Raw genomic sequence first — 16,232 nt, forward strand, 5'->3', positions numbered from 1 at the left:
AAAAATTAAATATGCTACAAATGCTTATTCTATCTCAAATTCCATTTGTTTTTTCGTGAGTAAATATTCAATATTTTAATTATTATACATTTTCGGAAGTGAGGCGGAGCTTCTTAAAACCACTTCCGGTATCGTATCACTAAGGGGGCGGGACTTTGTTAGCTATCGTACTTGCTGGCTAACAGTTGCCGTTGTGTTGCTACTGAAGGATAAATCCTTCCTTCGCCAATAAAGTCGCGATTTTAATACGGGTAGGTCAGTGTATTTCTAAAGCAGTTTGTTCACGAATACAGTTGTTAACCTCAGCGAGATTAATATAACAAACCGAAGTGCGCTTTTCTGGGAAGTGAGTGAGTACGGGAGCACACCTCGAGACCGCTCTTTTGTTTGACTGAAACACGGGGCGTCGATTGGCTGTTGGCGTTTAGGGATTGTTTACCGGAAGATTAGCACGCGGCTAAGTATGCTATTCCACACAACACTGTAGATATTATAGTTCAAAGCATAATAGCTTCCGTTATAGGCGGACTTCAAACCTGCTATGAAAGAATGCATAAGTAACATGGGTGATGAATTAATACCCAAAGCTTCCTTTGTCCTTCCTTAAACAGGTCAACTGTAGTTTGTTTATGACCAGTAGATCGTATAGACATTGAAACATAATTTTCTATGGGAAATATGTGGTGATCTACAAAATATACAGTTGATTATTTTAGTAATACAGTGGCATATAACACCACTTTTAAAATTATGAAAATATTTCCTAATTATGTTTTACTCTTAAATATTTATATTCTCTTTGAGTAATGCACTGTCACATTCGAATGTCAGGACATTTGTTGTCTTGCTGTTCACATTTGTTCACTATAAAGTAAAACCATATAAATGTATAGATACTAAGAATTTGCGCCTGTCATACTTCGCAAATTCAATAATTAAGTTTTGAAGATTTCCGTGAGGGACGGACATTTATTAGTCAATTGGTGGAAGCCCTGTGTCTAAAAGGATGTTTGGGTCATCACAGGTACCATTTCAATGGGCTCCAAAAGAAGACGAGCCACCTCTCCCTCCAGCAGTGCCAGCGGAGGAGACTTTGAGGATGCCACCTCATCCACCCCAGTCATTGGATGGAAGAGGAGGAGAGCTTCCACGGCTCCTTCTGTCGATCAAGTGCGTATATTGCAGTTGAGCATAGTCAAACAAACTGCTTGCTTTGGCACTCAGTTTAAATCACAACACTGATCTTGTCAGGTTTTTGACTTTGACTTTATCCTGTCTATACCTAGATTGCTGTGTGCCATGAATTGTACAACACTGTCAGAGATTACAAAGACGACCAAGGCAGACAGATCTGTGAGCTCTTTGTTCGTGCACCAAAGAGGAGGTACAAGTATATTCCTTCTCTTTGAATTTGCTCTGCCAGTCAAATGTATGGACACACCTACTTTTTTAATATAACTATTTTACACTTCTTCTTTTTTTTATTTGGCGTAAAGCCACAAAACTGAATCTGATCCCTTATTATAGTCAGCATTAACCAGAACAAACAATTTTGTTTCTTGAAATAGTGGTAGATGAAGTACACAAATCAAGTACTTACAGCTACTCTATTAAAAATATTACTCCAGTAAAAATATTTTAGTTCTGTCATTAATTACTCTCCCTCATGCCATTCCAACCCCGTAAGACCTTCGTTCATCTTTAGAACACAAATTAAGATATTTTTGATGATATCTGAGAGGTTTCAGAGCCATCATAGACAGCAATGTAATGAATGTTTTGCAATTTTGTATACTTTTGTTACATATTTTATATAATCCTACTGCTCTGAATACCTGGGTAGGGGGGTTGTTGTGTGACATAAAAACCACACAACAAAGTTATGAAAACTTTAAAATAAAAAATAAAAACATTTTTTATTTTATTTTTTAAACATTCAAATAACACCGGCCCGATCTATCCATTTGACAAAATAGTACTTGCAAAAAAAAAAAAGGCATCAAGTATGTTCCCCAAGATGTTCATCTTGTCAGAATCCACTGTACATTAAACATATTTTGCCGGACTGTTTTATTCTGTTGATACTTTTACCAAGTAAATCCAAATTTGGTCTTAAAGTTTTTTAGAAAAAAAATTGATCTTTGACAATGTATTTAGCTTTATTGTTGAATAACTAAACCTGGATCTCCATGAACATAGCCATATGTTAACGCAAGGCGTTAATAAAGAGAAAGAGAGAAAAATGTATAGTAATCACACTTTATACTGTTTAATTCTTTAAAAAAAAATTTTTTTACAATGTGGTGAAATTAATCATACGCATCATGAGTTTATAGACACCAACGTCTCTTCCTCCTTTTCTCATTTTAGGAATCAGCCGGACTATTACGAAGTGGTGAGTCAGCCCATAGACATGATGAAGATACAGCAGAAGCTCAGGGCAGAAGAATACCAGGATGTAGAGCAGTTCACAGCTGACTTTCACCTGCTTATTAATAATGCCAAAGCTTACTATCAGGTGAGTTTTCATTTACATATTTAAGTGCATTTAACATTGAAGTTTCTGAAACTTGAATCAGCACTCTCTGTCCATTATGTTTGACCGCTGATTAGCCATGGATCATTTCACGCATCACAGCCGCCGTCAACTCAGAAATGCTAACATACTTGTGGGTCTCTTACAACAGGCTGACAGTGCAGAGTATAGAGCTGCCTCTAGGCTTTTGAATGTCTTCCTGTCCACCAAGAATGAACTGCTGCAGGGAGGGGAAGGAGAGGATGCCGATGATGATGAGGAAGGGGATGATGTTGAGAACCCCAGTGCTTCCATTGAGGAGGAGGTAAAGACCTGTTTGTGAATGTTAAGTAGTTTTATTTCTGTGCACATCCAAATTGATATCATTTCTTTCCCCTCTGTGCATCTTTGCTCAACAGAGACCTCCAAGCTATCTAAAAGCCATACTGGAACAGCTCTTGGAGGCCGTTGTTTCATGCACTGATTCCTCAGGGAGGCTTGTTAGTGAGCTCTTCCAAAAACTTCCCTCCAAATTGGTAAGACCCAAGTTTGTGCACTTCCTTAGTGTGGATACTAGTTTATTATAACTAATATTTATAATAATCAAAACTGACTTAAGTTCCTCTTTACTGTTAAAGTGCTTTACTTTCATTGATTCATTCCTCCTTTTGCCCATTCCTTCCTTTCCAGCATTATCCAGACTACTATGCTGTAATAAAAGAACCAATAGATCTGCGCACTGTGGCTCAAAGGATACAGGTATGTGAGGCTTTGAAAGCATACAAGTGCACTATAGCAGTAGAAATGTGCAGTGGTACATATTTGGAGCTGTTCAAATAATTTCAACCGTGGAATTACGATTAGAGGCTGTTGATGTAATATATCTGTCAAAATTGTATAATATATTATATAATAATATGGAGTACATTTCAGAGTCTTTTTATAAAATTTATAACGTCTTGGCTTCTTTATAGCAATGTTTTGTTCTATTGTAGGCAGGAAATTACAAATCCATCAGTGCCATGGCCAAGGACATTGATCTTTTGACGAAAAATGCCAAAACCTACAATGAGCCAGGGTCACAAGTTTTCAAGGTTTGTGTTCTTGTGTACTCTTGTTGTCTATCCATCACATACACCTATCAGTCATAACATTATGACCACTGACAGATGACCGGCACCTGTTAGTCGGTGTGATATATTTAGGCAGCAAGTGAAAAAAAATTCCTCAAAGTTGATGTGTTAGAAGCAGGAAAAATTATTTTTGAGAATTTGAGCGTGTTTGACAATGGCCAAATTGTGATGGCTAGAGGACTGGATCAGTGCATCTCCAAAACTGCAGCTCTTGTGGGGTGTTTCTGGTCTGCAGTGGTCAGTATCTATCAAAAGCTGTCCAGCTCATTGTTCATTGCGGATGGTGGCTGGGTGTATATGTATCGTTAACCTGGGGAACACATGGCACAAGGATGCACTATGGGAAGAAGGCAAGCTGGCAGAGACAGTGTGATGCTTGGACAATGTTGAGATGTGAGTCCTTGGGTCCTCCTGCCATCCATGTAGATGTTACTTTCTTTGATAGATACCACCTTACCTAAGTATTGTTGCAGACCATGTACACCCTTTCATGGAAACTGTATTCCCTTGTGGCTGTGGCCTCTTTCAGCAGGATAATGTGCCCTGCCACAAAGCAGAAATGGTAAAGGAATAGTTTGAAGTGTTGACTTGGCCACAAAATTCCCCAGATCTCAATCCAATCAAGCATCTGTGGGATGTGCTGAACAAACAAGTCCTATCCATGGAGGCCCCACCTCGCAACATACAGGACCTAAAGGATCAGCTGCTAACATCTTGGTGCCCGATTACCACAGCACTCCTTCAGGGGTCTAGTAGAGCCCATGCCCTGACAGGTCAGGGCATTTTTGGCAGCAAAAGTGTATATTTTGATATAACAAAATCATTTTATCTTTCTAAAGGATGCAAACACAATTAAGAAGGTATTTTCCCAGAGAAAGACCGAGATTGAACAGGCTGAACCGACTAAATCCAGCCTCCGTATTAGGTATGTCCTGTTTTTGTAAAACTGGTTGCTTTGAAGAGGCATGCTATAGTGTGTAACACATTTTGTATGTGTTTTGCTAGAAACCGGAGGTCTGCTCAGGGTGACCGCCTTTCTGCCATCACTATGTCTCTTCAAGCTGGATCTGAAAGTGATGAAGACTCCATTCTCACAGGTACATATGCATAGTTCATAGACATCCATTTTCTATGATTACTCTTTAGCAATCTATTTGAGAGAGACTGCAAAAATACATTGGCAAGGTCTCAACTGAATATGTCTCAAGGACTGTTCTTTTGAAGTACCTTTGTCTGTTCTTATACTCTGTCTCAGGCACTGTGCGTTTTGACACTGGAGAAACAGAGGCTGATTGTGGTCTAAGTGCAGGTGACCCAATCCTCCAGTTGTACCAGTCAGTGCGAGGAGCACGAAGTGTTCAGGGGAAGCTCCTCGCTGAACCGTTCCTCCAACTGCCCACGAGACGGGAATACCCAGACTACTACCATCAGATCAAAAACCCCATCTCCCTACAACAGATCAGGTGTGGATAGCACACATGATATATCTGTTTATTTGAATCTTAAAGGTAAAAAAAGTCAAGTTTACACACTCTTTCCATGTTTAACATTTCTTATAGGGATAAAATGAAGAATGGAGATTATGATGGAGTCGAACAGATTGAGGCTGACCTTGCACTCATGTTTGAGAATGCTAAGCGCTACAACATGCCCAACTCCACCATATACAAACGTGCTCATCGGTTACAGCAAATAATCCAGGTCAGTTTGCTTGATAAATAAACTTTTTTGTTCCACAAGCCAATGAGCTAACTGAGGAATTAGAAAATGAGGGCTAATTCTTTGGGTTGAATTTGTGTCTAGCAAAAGAAAAGAGAGCATCGCGATGATGATGAAGGAGATGTCTCTACTGCAAATTCTGATGTAGGAAGTGGTAAAAGAAAAAGGTGATTTTTGTTTTTTTGTGTCTTTTTTTGGGGATTTCATCATGTGTATAACTTTTATCAACTTGATTTTGATGACTTGTAATCATTAATTAAAAATCATTTTAGTATTCTTTTCTTTTTGCTGCCATAATATAACAGCCACAAGAAGAACACCAAGAAAAACCGAATGAAGACGCTGTATTCTGCAGTGACCGAGGCACGTGAGACAGGCTCTGGACGGCGCCTCTGTGACCTCTTCATGGTTAAGCCCTCTAAAAAGGACTACCCAGACTACTACCAGATCATCCAAGATCCAATAGACCTGCGTACCATCGAGAACAATATCCGCACTGAGCGTTATAACAACGAGGATGCACTTATGGATGACATGAAGCTTATGTTTCGCAATGCCCGCCACTATAATGAGGAAGGATCTCAGGTGGGCATTATGACTTTACTCAAACTGAATGCTTTGTCATCTTTGTTATAAAACTTTATATCAACTTTAATACACTACCAATCAAAATTTTGAAGTCAGCAAGATTTTTTTCAAGAAGGAAATAAATACTTTTATGCAAGAGTGCATTAAATTGATCAAAAGTTACAGTAAATACATTTTTAATGTTACAAAAAACCTATTTTGTATAAATTCTGTTCTTTTGAACTTTCTATTCATCAGAGAAATCCGAAAAGTTTTCCACAAAAATATTCAGCAGCCCAACTGTTTTCAACGGTGATGATGATAAATGTTTCTTGAGCACTAAATCAGCGTATCAGAATGCTTTCTGAAGACTGGAGTAATGATGCTAAAAAAAATTCAGCTTTGCCAAAACACAGCTTAACTACTAAACATTTTGTATAGCATTGCATCATTAAGGGCTTATTCTTATCTCTTGCAAATATGTCTGTGATAAGAGAGATGTGTGCAGATGTTAAAAGAAGTTAATCCGAAAAAGAATATTGTCATTATTTACTCATATGGATTCAAACTCTTATATAATCCTAAAATATAATATACCTAATAATTTAAAGTTTATCTTTGTTAATACCTTTTTTTTTACCTTTAGGTTTATAATGATTCAAATGTATTGGAGAAAATTTTAAAGGATAAACAGAAAGAGCTTGGCCCTGCCCCTGAGGAAGATGACGTTGGCTCTCCCAAACTCAAGCTTCGTATGTTTTTTGGCAAATATTTTACACTTTAATGCAAATATGTGAATGGAGACTCAAATCTTAAATACAATTTTTTTTAATAAATACTTCTCTTTTTTTTAAAGGCCGTAGTGGAGCTGCAGCCTCCCCTAAAAAGGCTCGTACACAGACCACACCACTCCAGCAGAAGCTTACTGATATCTACGAAGCTGTGCGCAATTTCACTGACAATCGTGGTCGACGTCTCAGCACCGTTTTCCTGCGTCTGCCATCACGTTCTGAGCTGCCTGACTATTATGCTGCCATTAAACGTCCCATTGACATGGAGCGTATACGTAGCTACATGGTACAGGGGCGGTACCAAGACGTCGACTCACTGGCAGAAGATTTCATCCTTATGTTTAACAACGCCTGCACCTACAATGAGCCTGAGTCTCTAATATACCGTGATGCGTTGCTGCTCCACCGGGCCTTTCTGGATGCCCGTCGACGAATTGAGGATGAAGAGAATGGAGATGATGGTGGACTGGGTGGATTGTCGGTTGCCTCTCTTGTGCGTGAGCTCATCCGTAACCTCTTCGTTTCAATGATGGGGCACCAGGATGACGAGGGACGCTGCTATAGTGACTCTTTGGCAGAAGTGCCTGCCATTGACCCCGCTAACCCGGAGGACCCACCCCTCACTTTAGAGATTATTCGTAATAATGTTGACCGCGGCCGCTACAGGAGACTGGACGTGTTCCAGGAGCATGTGTTTGAGGTACTGGAGAAAGCAAGACGTCTCAACAGGTAAGCAGTGAAGAGTGTGATGCTTTTCTTATCGTCATTAAGGAAACAATTCTATTCTGATTCATTCAGCCCCAAATTATGGTAATGTCTGTATGCCGCTTTCAATAAAATTGCCTGTAAAATTACTCTATTTATCTGTAACCCCTCTTGTTCAAACCACCCACTCCAAGCAGGACTCAAACCCGGGTCTGCCGGCATGAGAGTCGGACGCTCTAACAAGAAGGCTAAAGCCCAATTTATACTTCTGCGTCAAGTGTATGCCGTAGCTATGCCGTAGGCTGTGTATTTCATAAACGTAGGCTATATATATATCTGGAATACAGCACAGTATTTAAAATAGCATATATACATTAGTTATAATTTACAGTTACTCTCAATTTATTTACAGAGAAAAAGATAAATATGTGTGTCACACTCACAACAAAACGCGCAACAGGTTGCACATCTTTTTTTAATTTAAATTTTTAAAAGCGGTTTACTGCTGAACCGCGGGAATTTCTTGCTTTTTAACCGCGGTTAAAAAAAATCCATACCGTCCCAGCCCTACTCAAGGTTCAAGAAAAGCCGCTATCTGCCGCCATCACTGCTGATACTTTGGGTGCATTCAATGAATTTGTAAACAAGTCACTTCTTCTTCTTTTGCCTTGAGACTTGGGGTTACCATCAACATGCCCGTGGACAACAACACAAGTATAAATGAAAACCAACGCATAACTTGCGGCATAGAGGATACGACGTAGGTCCAAAGCAGAAGTATAAATCAGCCTTTAAGGCTGCAACGTCTAGCGTTAGTCGCAAGAGCCTCTCTTGAGGTCAGAGGAATGAGGAATCTTAGGAAGTTTAATGGTAGAGTCAATATGAATACAACATAGAAAAGGTAATCTAAGATTTCATAACAGCTGTTGTGTGTTTTCAGGACCGATTCTGAGATCTTTGAGGATTCTGTGGAGTTGCAATATTTCTTTGTGAAGATCCGTGACGAACTATGCAAGAATGGTGAACTATTGCTTACCCCAGCACTGAGCTATACATCCAAACATCTGCATGCCGACATAGATCAAGAGAAGCGAGAGAAACTGCCCCAAGAAATTGAGGAAGATCGGCTGAAACGGGAGGAAGACAAAAAAGGTTTCAAAATTGATTCTAGCATTCTAACACCCTAGGATACTTTTTAAAGTATTGCTGCTGAAGTGAGTCCTTAATATTGAAGTGTACTAATGTGCACTTTGCTTTTATCATTTTTAGCACTTCCAGAAGAGGACAAAGTAGAGGGTCCTGCAGGAAGCCAGTGGCCGTCAGGACCTCAAAGCTCATATAGTCAGGACTGCAGTTTTGAGAACAACACCTACAGCGTTGGCGACTGTGTATATGTTCAGCCTTCAGAAGCGAATTTGCAGCCCCACATTGTTTGCATTGAGAAACTCTGGAAGGATGAAGCTGGTGTGTCTTTATTACTGCTCCTATTGCTCCTATCTCTATTGCTTTTTTGTTGATGTATCACCTTGATTTGGTGTCAAACACATAATTATATATTTCTGTTAAATCATCCCAGTTGCATGCCCAATTTATCATCCCATTAACAATTGGATGTTTGTCTTCTGCAGGTGAGCAGTGGATGTATGGATGTTGGTTTTATCGTCCAGGAGAAACATTTCATCTGGCCACTCGTAAGTTCCTGGAAAAGGAGGTGTTCAAGAGCGACTATTACAACCGTGTGCCTTTCAGCAAGATCTTGGGGAAATGTGTTGTGTTATTTGTAAAGGTGAGTAACATAAGCCAATAATTAATTATTAAGTTTATCCCCAGTTTCACAGTCAAGACTCTTTTCACAATATATAAAGTTTCAAAGCAGCTTCACAGAAAATGCATGTAATTACATTATAATTTAAAGTGGTTTGTTATCAGAGGAGACTGTGTCCAAGTTATGTATTTCAGAAATGTACATATACAAAGCACACCGTTAGCTAACAATGTATTATTAATGAATCTAAAAATAAATTAAGGCACAGACGTTGGGCTATGTGAAATAAGAATACATGTTGTTAATGATTCGGGTATATAGAAGTTGAGCATGGGTGCGAGTCTCTTGAATATGGTTTATAATTTTTTCATTAGGAGTATTTTAAGTTGCAACCAGAAGGCTTTAAACCTGAAGATGTCTATGTCTGTGAATCCCGCTACACTGCCAGGACCAAAACCTTTAAAAAGATCAAGATATGGTCAATGCCAGCAAACTCTGTCAACCTAGTCTCTCGGGAGGTTCCTTTACCTGTAGTCAGAGTTGCCTCCATGTTTGTCAGTGCAAAAGACAAAGTTGCTGATCTTCCTGATGGAGAGAGTGGTGGCTTCATCGAGAAGGTATAAAGGATTGATTTTTGAGTACAGTTCTTACTTGATTCTTATTTAATTTTAATGTAGCATGTAACTTTAATTATTTTTGTACTTTACACAGGAACGAGAAGACGTTCCAGTTGAAGTAGCCAATGGGGAGCCAGGTTGCCAGTACTTTGAACAGCTCCACTACAATGACATGTGGCTTAAAGTGGGTGACTGTGTCTACATACGCTCCCATGGGCTGGTGCGACCACGAGTTGGCAGGTGGGCAAAATCATGCTTATTTTACCCAAATTACTTAACCAGAAAGCTTTGACAGCAATGTAAGTCTACAGCAATAGACCGAGTTGTTATGCTTTTCACGGACAGGATCGAGAAGATGTGGCTGCGGGATGGAGCGGCATTCTTCTTTGGACCAATTTTCATCCACCCTGAGGAAACGGAACATGAGCCAACAAAGATGTTCTACAAACGTGAAGTGTTCCTCAGCAACCTGGAGGAGACCTGTCCTATGACCTGCATCTTGGGTATGGGCACCAAGTGAATGAATTCGTTCTAATTGTAATGGAATCCTAGTTTTATATCAGATTGCTGTCCATCCACAACCCATAGCCCACCAAACTGTGGGTGGTCAAGCTGTTATGAAGAAATTTTGCCAACCATACTTCTCACATGCTGGTGCCTCTGGGATCAGAATGACTTTTCATTTTATTAAGACTGGAAATACAATTAAGACCTACCTATTGTGGATGTCTGCATTGATTTTATGGTATAAGACTAACCACCTCAGAACCCTGAACACATAATTGAATCAGTGAGGGATCACTTGGCTTGAGAAAAGAACAAAAATCAGCCAAGTGAAATAAATTATTGCAGTTCCAGTAGCAAATTCATCATATTGACACTTGTAAGAGTGTGCTTGGCCACAAATAGGATTTATACAGCTGATAAAGTGCTTGAACATTTTCATTTTAATTCCTCAGTTCCTTACCTTTTCTCTTAAAAATCTCTATTTGAAAACTTACTATAGACCAAGTTTTAAATCTTTGTCATTTTATTTTTTTACAGGGAAATGTGTGGTCTCTTCTTTTAAGGACTTCCTGTCCTGTAGGCCAACTGAGTGTCCAGAGGAAGACGTGCTCCTGTTTGAGAGTCGCTACATTGAGAGTGAAAAGCAGATGAAGAAGTTTAAAGCACTTAAACGTTTTTCCATCTCAGCCAAAGTGGTTGATGATGAGGTCTTCTACTTTAGGTGCATTTTACTTTCCTACCTTTCTTTTAATGGGAAGTATCACATAGCCAGAGTGTGTTTATAGAATACGAAGAGATTATTTAAGAGTGCTTTAAGTATGTCTTGTTGCTGTTGGCAAAAATAATTGATTGGCCACTAACTACCTTTAAATTAATTTTCAGGAAACCCATCGTGCCTCAGAAGGTGCCATCTCCCCTGCTGGATAAGAAGATTGAGGAGCTAGAGGCTAAGTTTGCAGACATGGAGGATCTGGATGAAGATATGGATGACCTGGATGAAGATGACGATGAAGCAGCAGCGACGCCCTCAATGCCACCCAGTCAGGCATCCACAACAAGTGACATGGATATGCCTTATACACCCCCACAGGTACTCCATACTCCCTAAAAGTCTGCCATTGCCCAACTTTTATTCCCCATAGCACACCATTTTCATATTTAACAGTAGCTGTTATTTTCTTTACACCCCTGTTTGCTATGCACAGTCCACGCCAAAGATAAAGGGCATGTCCAAAAAGGAAGGAGCCAAGCGCAAGATCAACATGAGCGGCTACATCTTGTTCAGCAGTGAAGTTAGGTCCATTATAAAGGCTCGTCATCCTGATTTCTCCTTTGGAGAGCTGAGCCGACTGGTGGGCACAGAATGGAGGAACCTGGAAGCTACTAAGAAGGTGGAATATGAAGGTACATCTTCAACAACTTTTTGAGAGGTTGCTATTTCTATTTAGATAAATATTCAGTCATACTCAAATAAAGCAAAACATTTTTACAAGACTTAGAATAATGGAACCAATTCAGTCGCAATATAAGCATTTGATTTTTGATCGTCTCCATATCAGACATTTCTTTGCAGATTCTAAATATTTCTTTCTTTAAAATAGCCTGCAGTTGGTAATTACATATTTCCTATATAAATGAACAAGTAGCCATGGTAACTCAGGATATTTTGCTAAAAAATGTATAATGCTTTGCTGACTATATCTGTATGGCAAATTTATGCATACAGAAGAATCTGTAATTCAATTATAAATGTTTTTCCAGAACGGGCAGCTAAACTGGTAGAGCAGCAGGAACGGGAGAGGGTCCTTCAGCAGCAACATCAGCAGCAGCAGCAGGCGGCATCCCCAAGAGCAGGTACCCCAGTCGGCACAATGATCGGGGTGGTACCTCCCCTAAGCGCTATGGGAATTCTAAACCAGGCCATGCCACCTGTGCCAGGTAACGCCAAATCTCCCCCACTCTTGCTGAAAGAGACCGATGCAGCGTCCGGGCACCCTCCAACAATTCTCATCCATTTGAACCACCTAATACCTCAATTCATCATTCATGTCACTCAAATCATCTTTCCCATACCAACAATGTGCCCCATTAGTTCTGGTCCAGTTCATTTTATTAAATGTCTTTGGTTTGTATGCAAGTTTGCTTATTTTTTTTCTTTGCTTTTTTGAAGTATTGCCACATTCTTTTCTTTTTCTTTTTGCATGACAACCTTTTTTTATTAACCAGTAAACATTTAGAGCTCTTTTTTACATGCTTAAATTAACCACATTTAGGCCTGGTTTCACAGACAGGGCTTAGATTAAGCATTAGGCTTAGTACATTCAGTATATTTAAGTAGCTTTTATAAATGTGCCTTAGAAAAAAAACGTTACTGGTGTGCATCTCGAGACAAAACCATGGCACTGACATGTTTTAAGATATGTCAAACATGCATTTTAGTCTGGGACTAGGCTTAAGAAACCAGGGGTTGAACCAGGGGTCTGTAAAACCAGGGGTTAAATATTCACACTTGTAAACCTCACACTTTCTTTGACATTGATATGACGGTTATATTGTAGTTGCATGACTTTAGTCAGCTGCATGTCATCGATGCATGGATCTTTTGTGCTATCTCCTCCTCACCCAAGGCATGATGGGAAATTATGGCCCACCCTACATGCAGTGTCCTCCTGAGGGCATGATGGGCATGGGTGGCACACCACCTCATCCTATGGGGGTGCCCCAGCTGCCTTCCCACCCCTTCCTTCTACCAGGCATGGCCGGGTACCCTGGTATGCCACATCCGGGTAAGAAGCACCCTGATTAATCAGAAATCCCACCTCAAGATCTTCTGACCAGCTCCAATCCCAATTGAAAATATAGGAAATCTTGTTTTTTTCTTGCTTTTTTCCAAAAACGAGCAAGCTATTTGTTTTGAAATGGAGCCAATTTTTGTACATTTGTTTCAGTGAATGAAGAAATGCTTTGTATCACTAGATAATATCTGTATTTCTGCATGATCTAATTTTAGTTATATCTAATTCGTAGGGTGGAAATAATCACACAACACCACTAACATGCTAATGTTTTTTTTACTTCCATTTTCTCCATATTTTCTTAATTTAATTTTCTAATTTTCTACTCTCAGAATCTGTCTTTTATAGAAACACCATTTGTTTAGGGAAAATGTAACTAATACAAACAATATGAATTTATATATTAGTCATTAATGTATTATATATTTTATAATATAATTAATTCAATCTGCACATTATTTAAAACCTTATTTATTAATGGTAAAATTTAAACTTTTGTGGAGTCATATAGCATTTCTATATTAAAGACTTTTCCTTCTCAGGTGTGATGGGCCCAGGAATGAACGGTATGGCTGGAAGTCCTGGTCCTGGAAACCATTATGGCATGCAGGTGAAGAACATATTCATGCAGCTTTCACTAGTGACACTTAAAGGAGAGGCAGTTTGTAATCTCAGTCTTTACTTCTCTCTTTGTCCTTTCAGATGGGTGGATATGGGCCAGGACAACAAGCTCCACCACCATATCCAGGTCCAGGTCAACCAGGCCAGCAGCATCCAACCCCGCCTATGTTTGTCGCCCCACCTCCAAAACCCCAGCGTCTTTTGCACTCAGAGGCTTATCTGAAGTACATCGAGGGCCTCAGTGCTGAATCCTCCACCATTAGCAAGTGGGACCAGAGCCTTAAGGGTAAAAATTATTTGCATAGAAATTTGAGTTTTTATAAAATAAAAAAGTAATTGTTTTATTCAGCCTGGATGCATTAAATTGATAATAATTGGCATCATAATGTTACAAAAGAATCCTATGTCAAAGAAATGCTCTTCTTTTGAACTTTCTTTTTATCATAGAATCCAGATTTTTTTAATAAGTTTAAATACACACACAAAATACAAACAAACAGCACAACTTTTTTTAGCATTGATAATAATAATAAGCATTTCTTGCACTGCAAATTAGAATGATCATGTGAGTGACATTGAAGACTTGAGTAATGAAGCTGAAAATGCAGCTTTGCTATAACAGGAATAAATTGCATTTTAAAATATATTAAAATAAAAAAATATTGTGAAGTTTTACTGAATTTTTTGGTATTGTATATCAAGTTAAAAGGGAAATTATATATTTTGCCTTGCAAAAGAATGGTCATTGTAAAGCAATTGTTCAAATTAGGTTTTTTTTTTCATGAAAAAATGTTCCTTTTGTAGCATTTTTTCCCCCTCATATAATTCATAATATAACAATTAATATATAAGTCATTTAAAGCTGCAGTCCATACCTTTTTGTTTTGTTTTTTGTTTTTGTTAAAATGATCCGAAATCAATTACAGTACGATTTTGATGAGTACATAACCAGCCTTCAAAACTGTCTCCCTACCTTAGCCCGATTAGCCGAACGGTAAGCTTGTAAAAATGTTTTATAATTAGAGCGGTACTGGTAGCTTTCTGCTGGAAAATTTAAGCATGGCTCTGTTCGTCTTTTCATCATTTACGTCACGTCTATACATAAAGGAGGAGACCCGGCTCGCATTCTGCAGGTGGCGGATCATTTAGTCTTTCCTCACAGAAGTTCGAAGAATTACTTATAAAACTTATTGTTTTAATGGCAAATTGTAATCCAGAAAGTTCCAAAGTTCAGCCATCATCAGTGACAACTGGAGTTTCACCTGTACTCAAAAGAAATAGATTACGACTGTAGAGAAATTGAAATCTGCAGGCAATGCTAATACACACTAAATAAAGCTGATGTTGTTGACATTTAACAATTTTAAGAACAAAGTATAACAATAATAATAATTTGCAACAAAGGGGCAAAACTTATGGACTGCAGCTTTAAATGATCATTTTCTTTGACTGTCAGACTTTTGTAAATGACTTCTGTGATGTTAAAGCCAAAAACATCTTTGAATGATTCTTTCTGATTGTCATTCCTTTAGCACAAAGAAAAGACTGTCGGCTCACCAGGGAGCAGGAGAGCCGTCTCCCTACTCACTGGCTGAAAAGCAAGGGCGCTCACACCACGATGGCCGACGCATTGTGGAGACTCCGAGACCTGATGATGAAAGACACGCTTAACATCCGACAGGCGTACAATCTTTAAACTTTAGTTTTAGCTGCCAATTCTCAGGACTCTTAATTTATGCAAGACTATTGTCCTACCAAATCTTTCCTATCATGACTCTTTATCAATGTGATAAAGTATTATGTACTGTCAGAAATGCTTGAGCAATAATTATATCTCCTAGTTGTGTGCACATGTGTGAACAAATAAAGTTTTTAGCCAACTCTTTAGGTACGTATGACGCACTGGAATGAATTCACTCATGAAGCAACTACTGAAATGGATTTGAAATTTCACTTTGACTGTTACTTTAGATGAATTCTGGTTGAGTTTATGAATTTTATATTTCTCAAACAATGGTATCACCGATCCTCACAAAGTTCTCTGGCTTTGAACACTCTATACAAAGGCTTCAAATGGGCAAGCGTTGTAAAAGATCACAGTAGCATTTTCTTTTTATACAGAGGAAAAATAAGCTGAGTTCCTCTTTATTTTAATGATAATGTAATTTGTTATTTTTTCATTGTGTACATATGAAAAGGTCTGTGATAAATTCTCTGTTCTGCAATGCTTATTGAACACTATTGCAATAAAATGACAAAATTGTGTAAATTTCACCAATAAACAGCATTTTAAAGTGTACTTCAAGCATGTCCAAAACATGTTTGTGAGAAGATTGAGTTACAAGCCCCTCCACCCACCACCACTAACACAAGGCCCGCCTCACCAGACCGCATATCTAACTCGGTAAATGCAGAAATCGGTAGATTTTTAAATACAAAGATTAAATAGCAGAATAGTAATTTTATATAGAAATCAATTCATATATATATTTTTAAC

At 38.7% G+C, this 16,232-nt stretch overlaps 1 protein-coding gene across 4 annotated transcripts; it reads left to right on the top strand.

The window, feature by feature from the left end:
* The first annotated feature begins 137 nt into the window (after positions 1 to 137).
* On the top strand, positions 138 to 16,034 carry pbrm1l (polybromo 1, like). 4 transcript variants are annotated; one of them, XM_067460268.1, is made up of 30 exons: positions 138 to 251; positions 1,025 to 1,170; positions 1,287 to 1,384; positions 2,371 to 2,518; positions 2,688 to 2,840; positions 2,935 to 3,051; positions 3,206 to 3,274; positions 3,511 to 3,609; positions 4,488 to 4,573; positions 4,654 to 4,745; positions 4,904 to 5,111; positions 5,208 to 5,349; positions 5,452 to 5,534; positions 5,673 to 5,952; positions 6,581 to 6,686; positions 6,791 to 7,454; positions 8,371 to 8,582; positions 8,700 to 8,894; positions 9,059 to 9,216; positions 9,570 to 9,812; positions 9,907 to 10,052; positions 10,158 to 10,315; positions 10,857 to 11,040; positions 11,202 to 11,409; positions 11,525 to 11,723; positions 12,081 to 12,257; positions 12,947 to 13,105; positions 13,657 to 13,724; positions 13,817 to 14,021; positions 15,268 to 16,034. In XM_067460268.1, the coding sequence occupies exons 2-30, from the start codon at positions 1,036 to 1,038 to the stop codon at positions 15,429 to 15,431; spliced, it is 4,956 nt and encodes a 1,651-aa protein (XP_067316369.1). In that variant the 5' UTR covers positions 138 to 251; positions 1,025 to 1,035; the 3' UTR covers positions 15,432 to 16,034. The 4 variants fall into 4 exon arrangements, with proteins under 4 accessions (XP_067316369.1, XP_067316371.1, XP_067316372.1 ...); XM_067460270.1 differs by having other exon boundaries at positions 12,081 to 12,173; XM_067460269.1 differs by having other exon boundaries at positions 156 to 461.
* The last annotated feature ends 198 nt before the right edge of the window (positions 16,035 to 16,232 follow it).

The sequence above is a fragment of the Pseudorasbora parva genome, chromosome 12 (assembly GCF_024679245.1).
Source record: "Pseudorasbora parva isolate DD20220531a chromosome 12, ASM2467924v1, whole genome shotgun sequence".
Lineage (NCBI taxonomy): Eukaryota > Metazoa > Chordata > Actinopteri > Cypriniformes > Gobionidae > Pseudorasbora > Pseudorasbora parva.

Excerpts from the sequence above, each read along its gene's own strand:
- pbrm1l (XM_067460268.1), top strand. The coding sequence starts at position 1,036 with ATGGGCTCCAAAAGAAGACGAGCCACCTCTCCCTCCAGCAGTGCCAGC. Across the intron at positions 9,813-9,906 it reads GTGGTGGCTTCATCGAGAAG|GAACGAGAAGACGTTCCAGT; the intron begins GTATAAAGGATT and ends TACTTTACACAG. Across the intron at positions 14,022-15,267 it reads GTGGGACCAGAGCCTTAAGG|CACAAAGAAAAGACTGTCGG; the intron begins GTAAAAATTATT and ends TCATTCCTTTAG.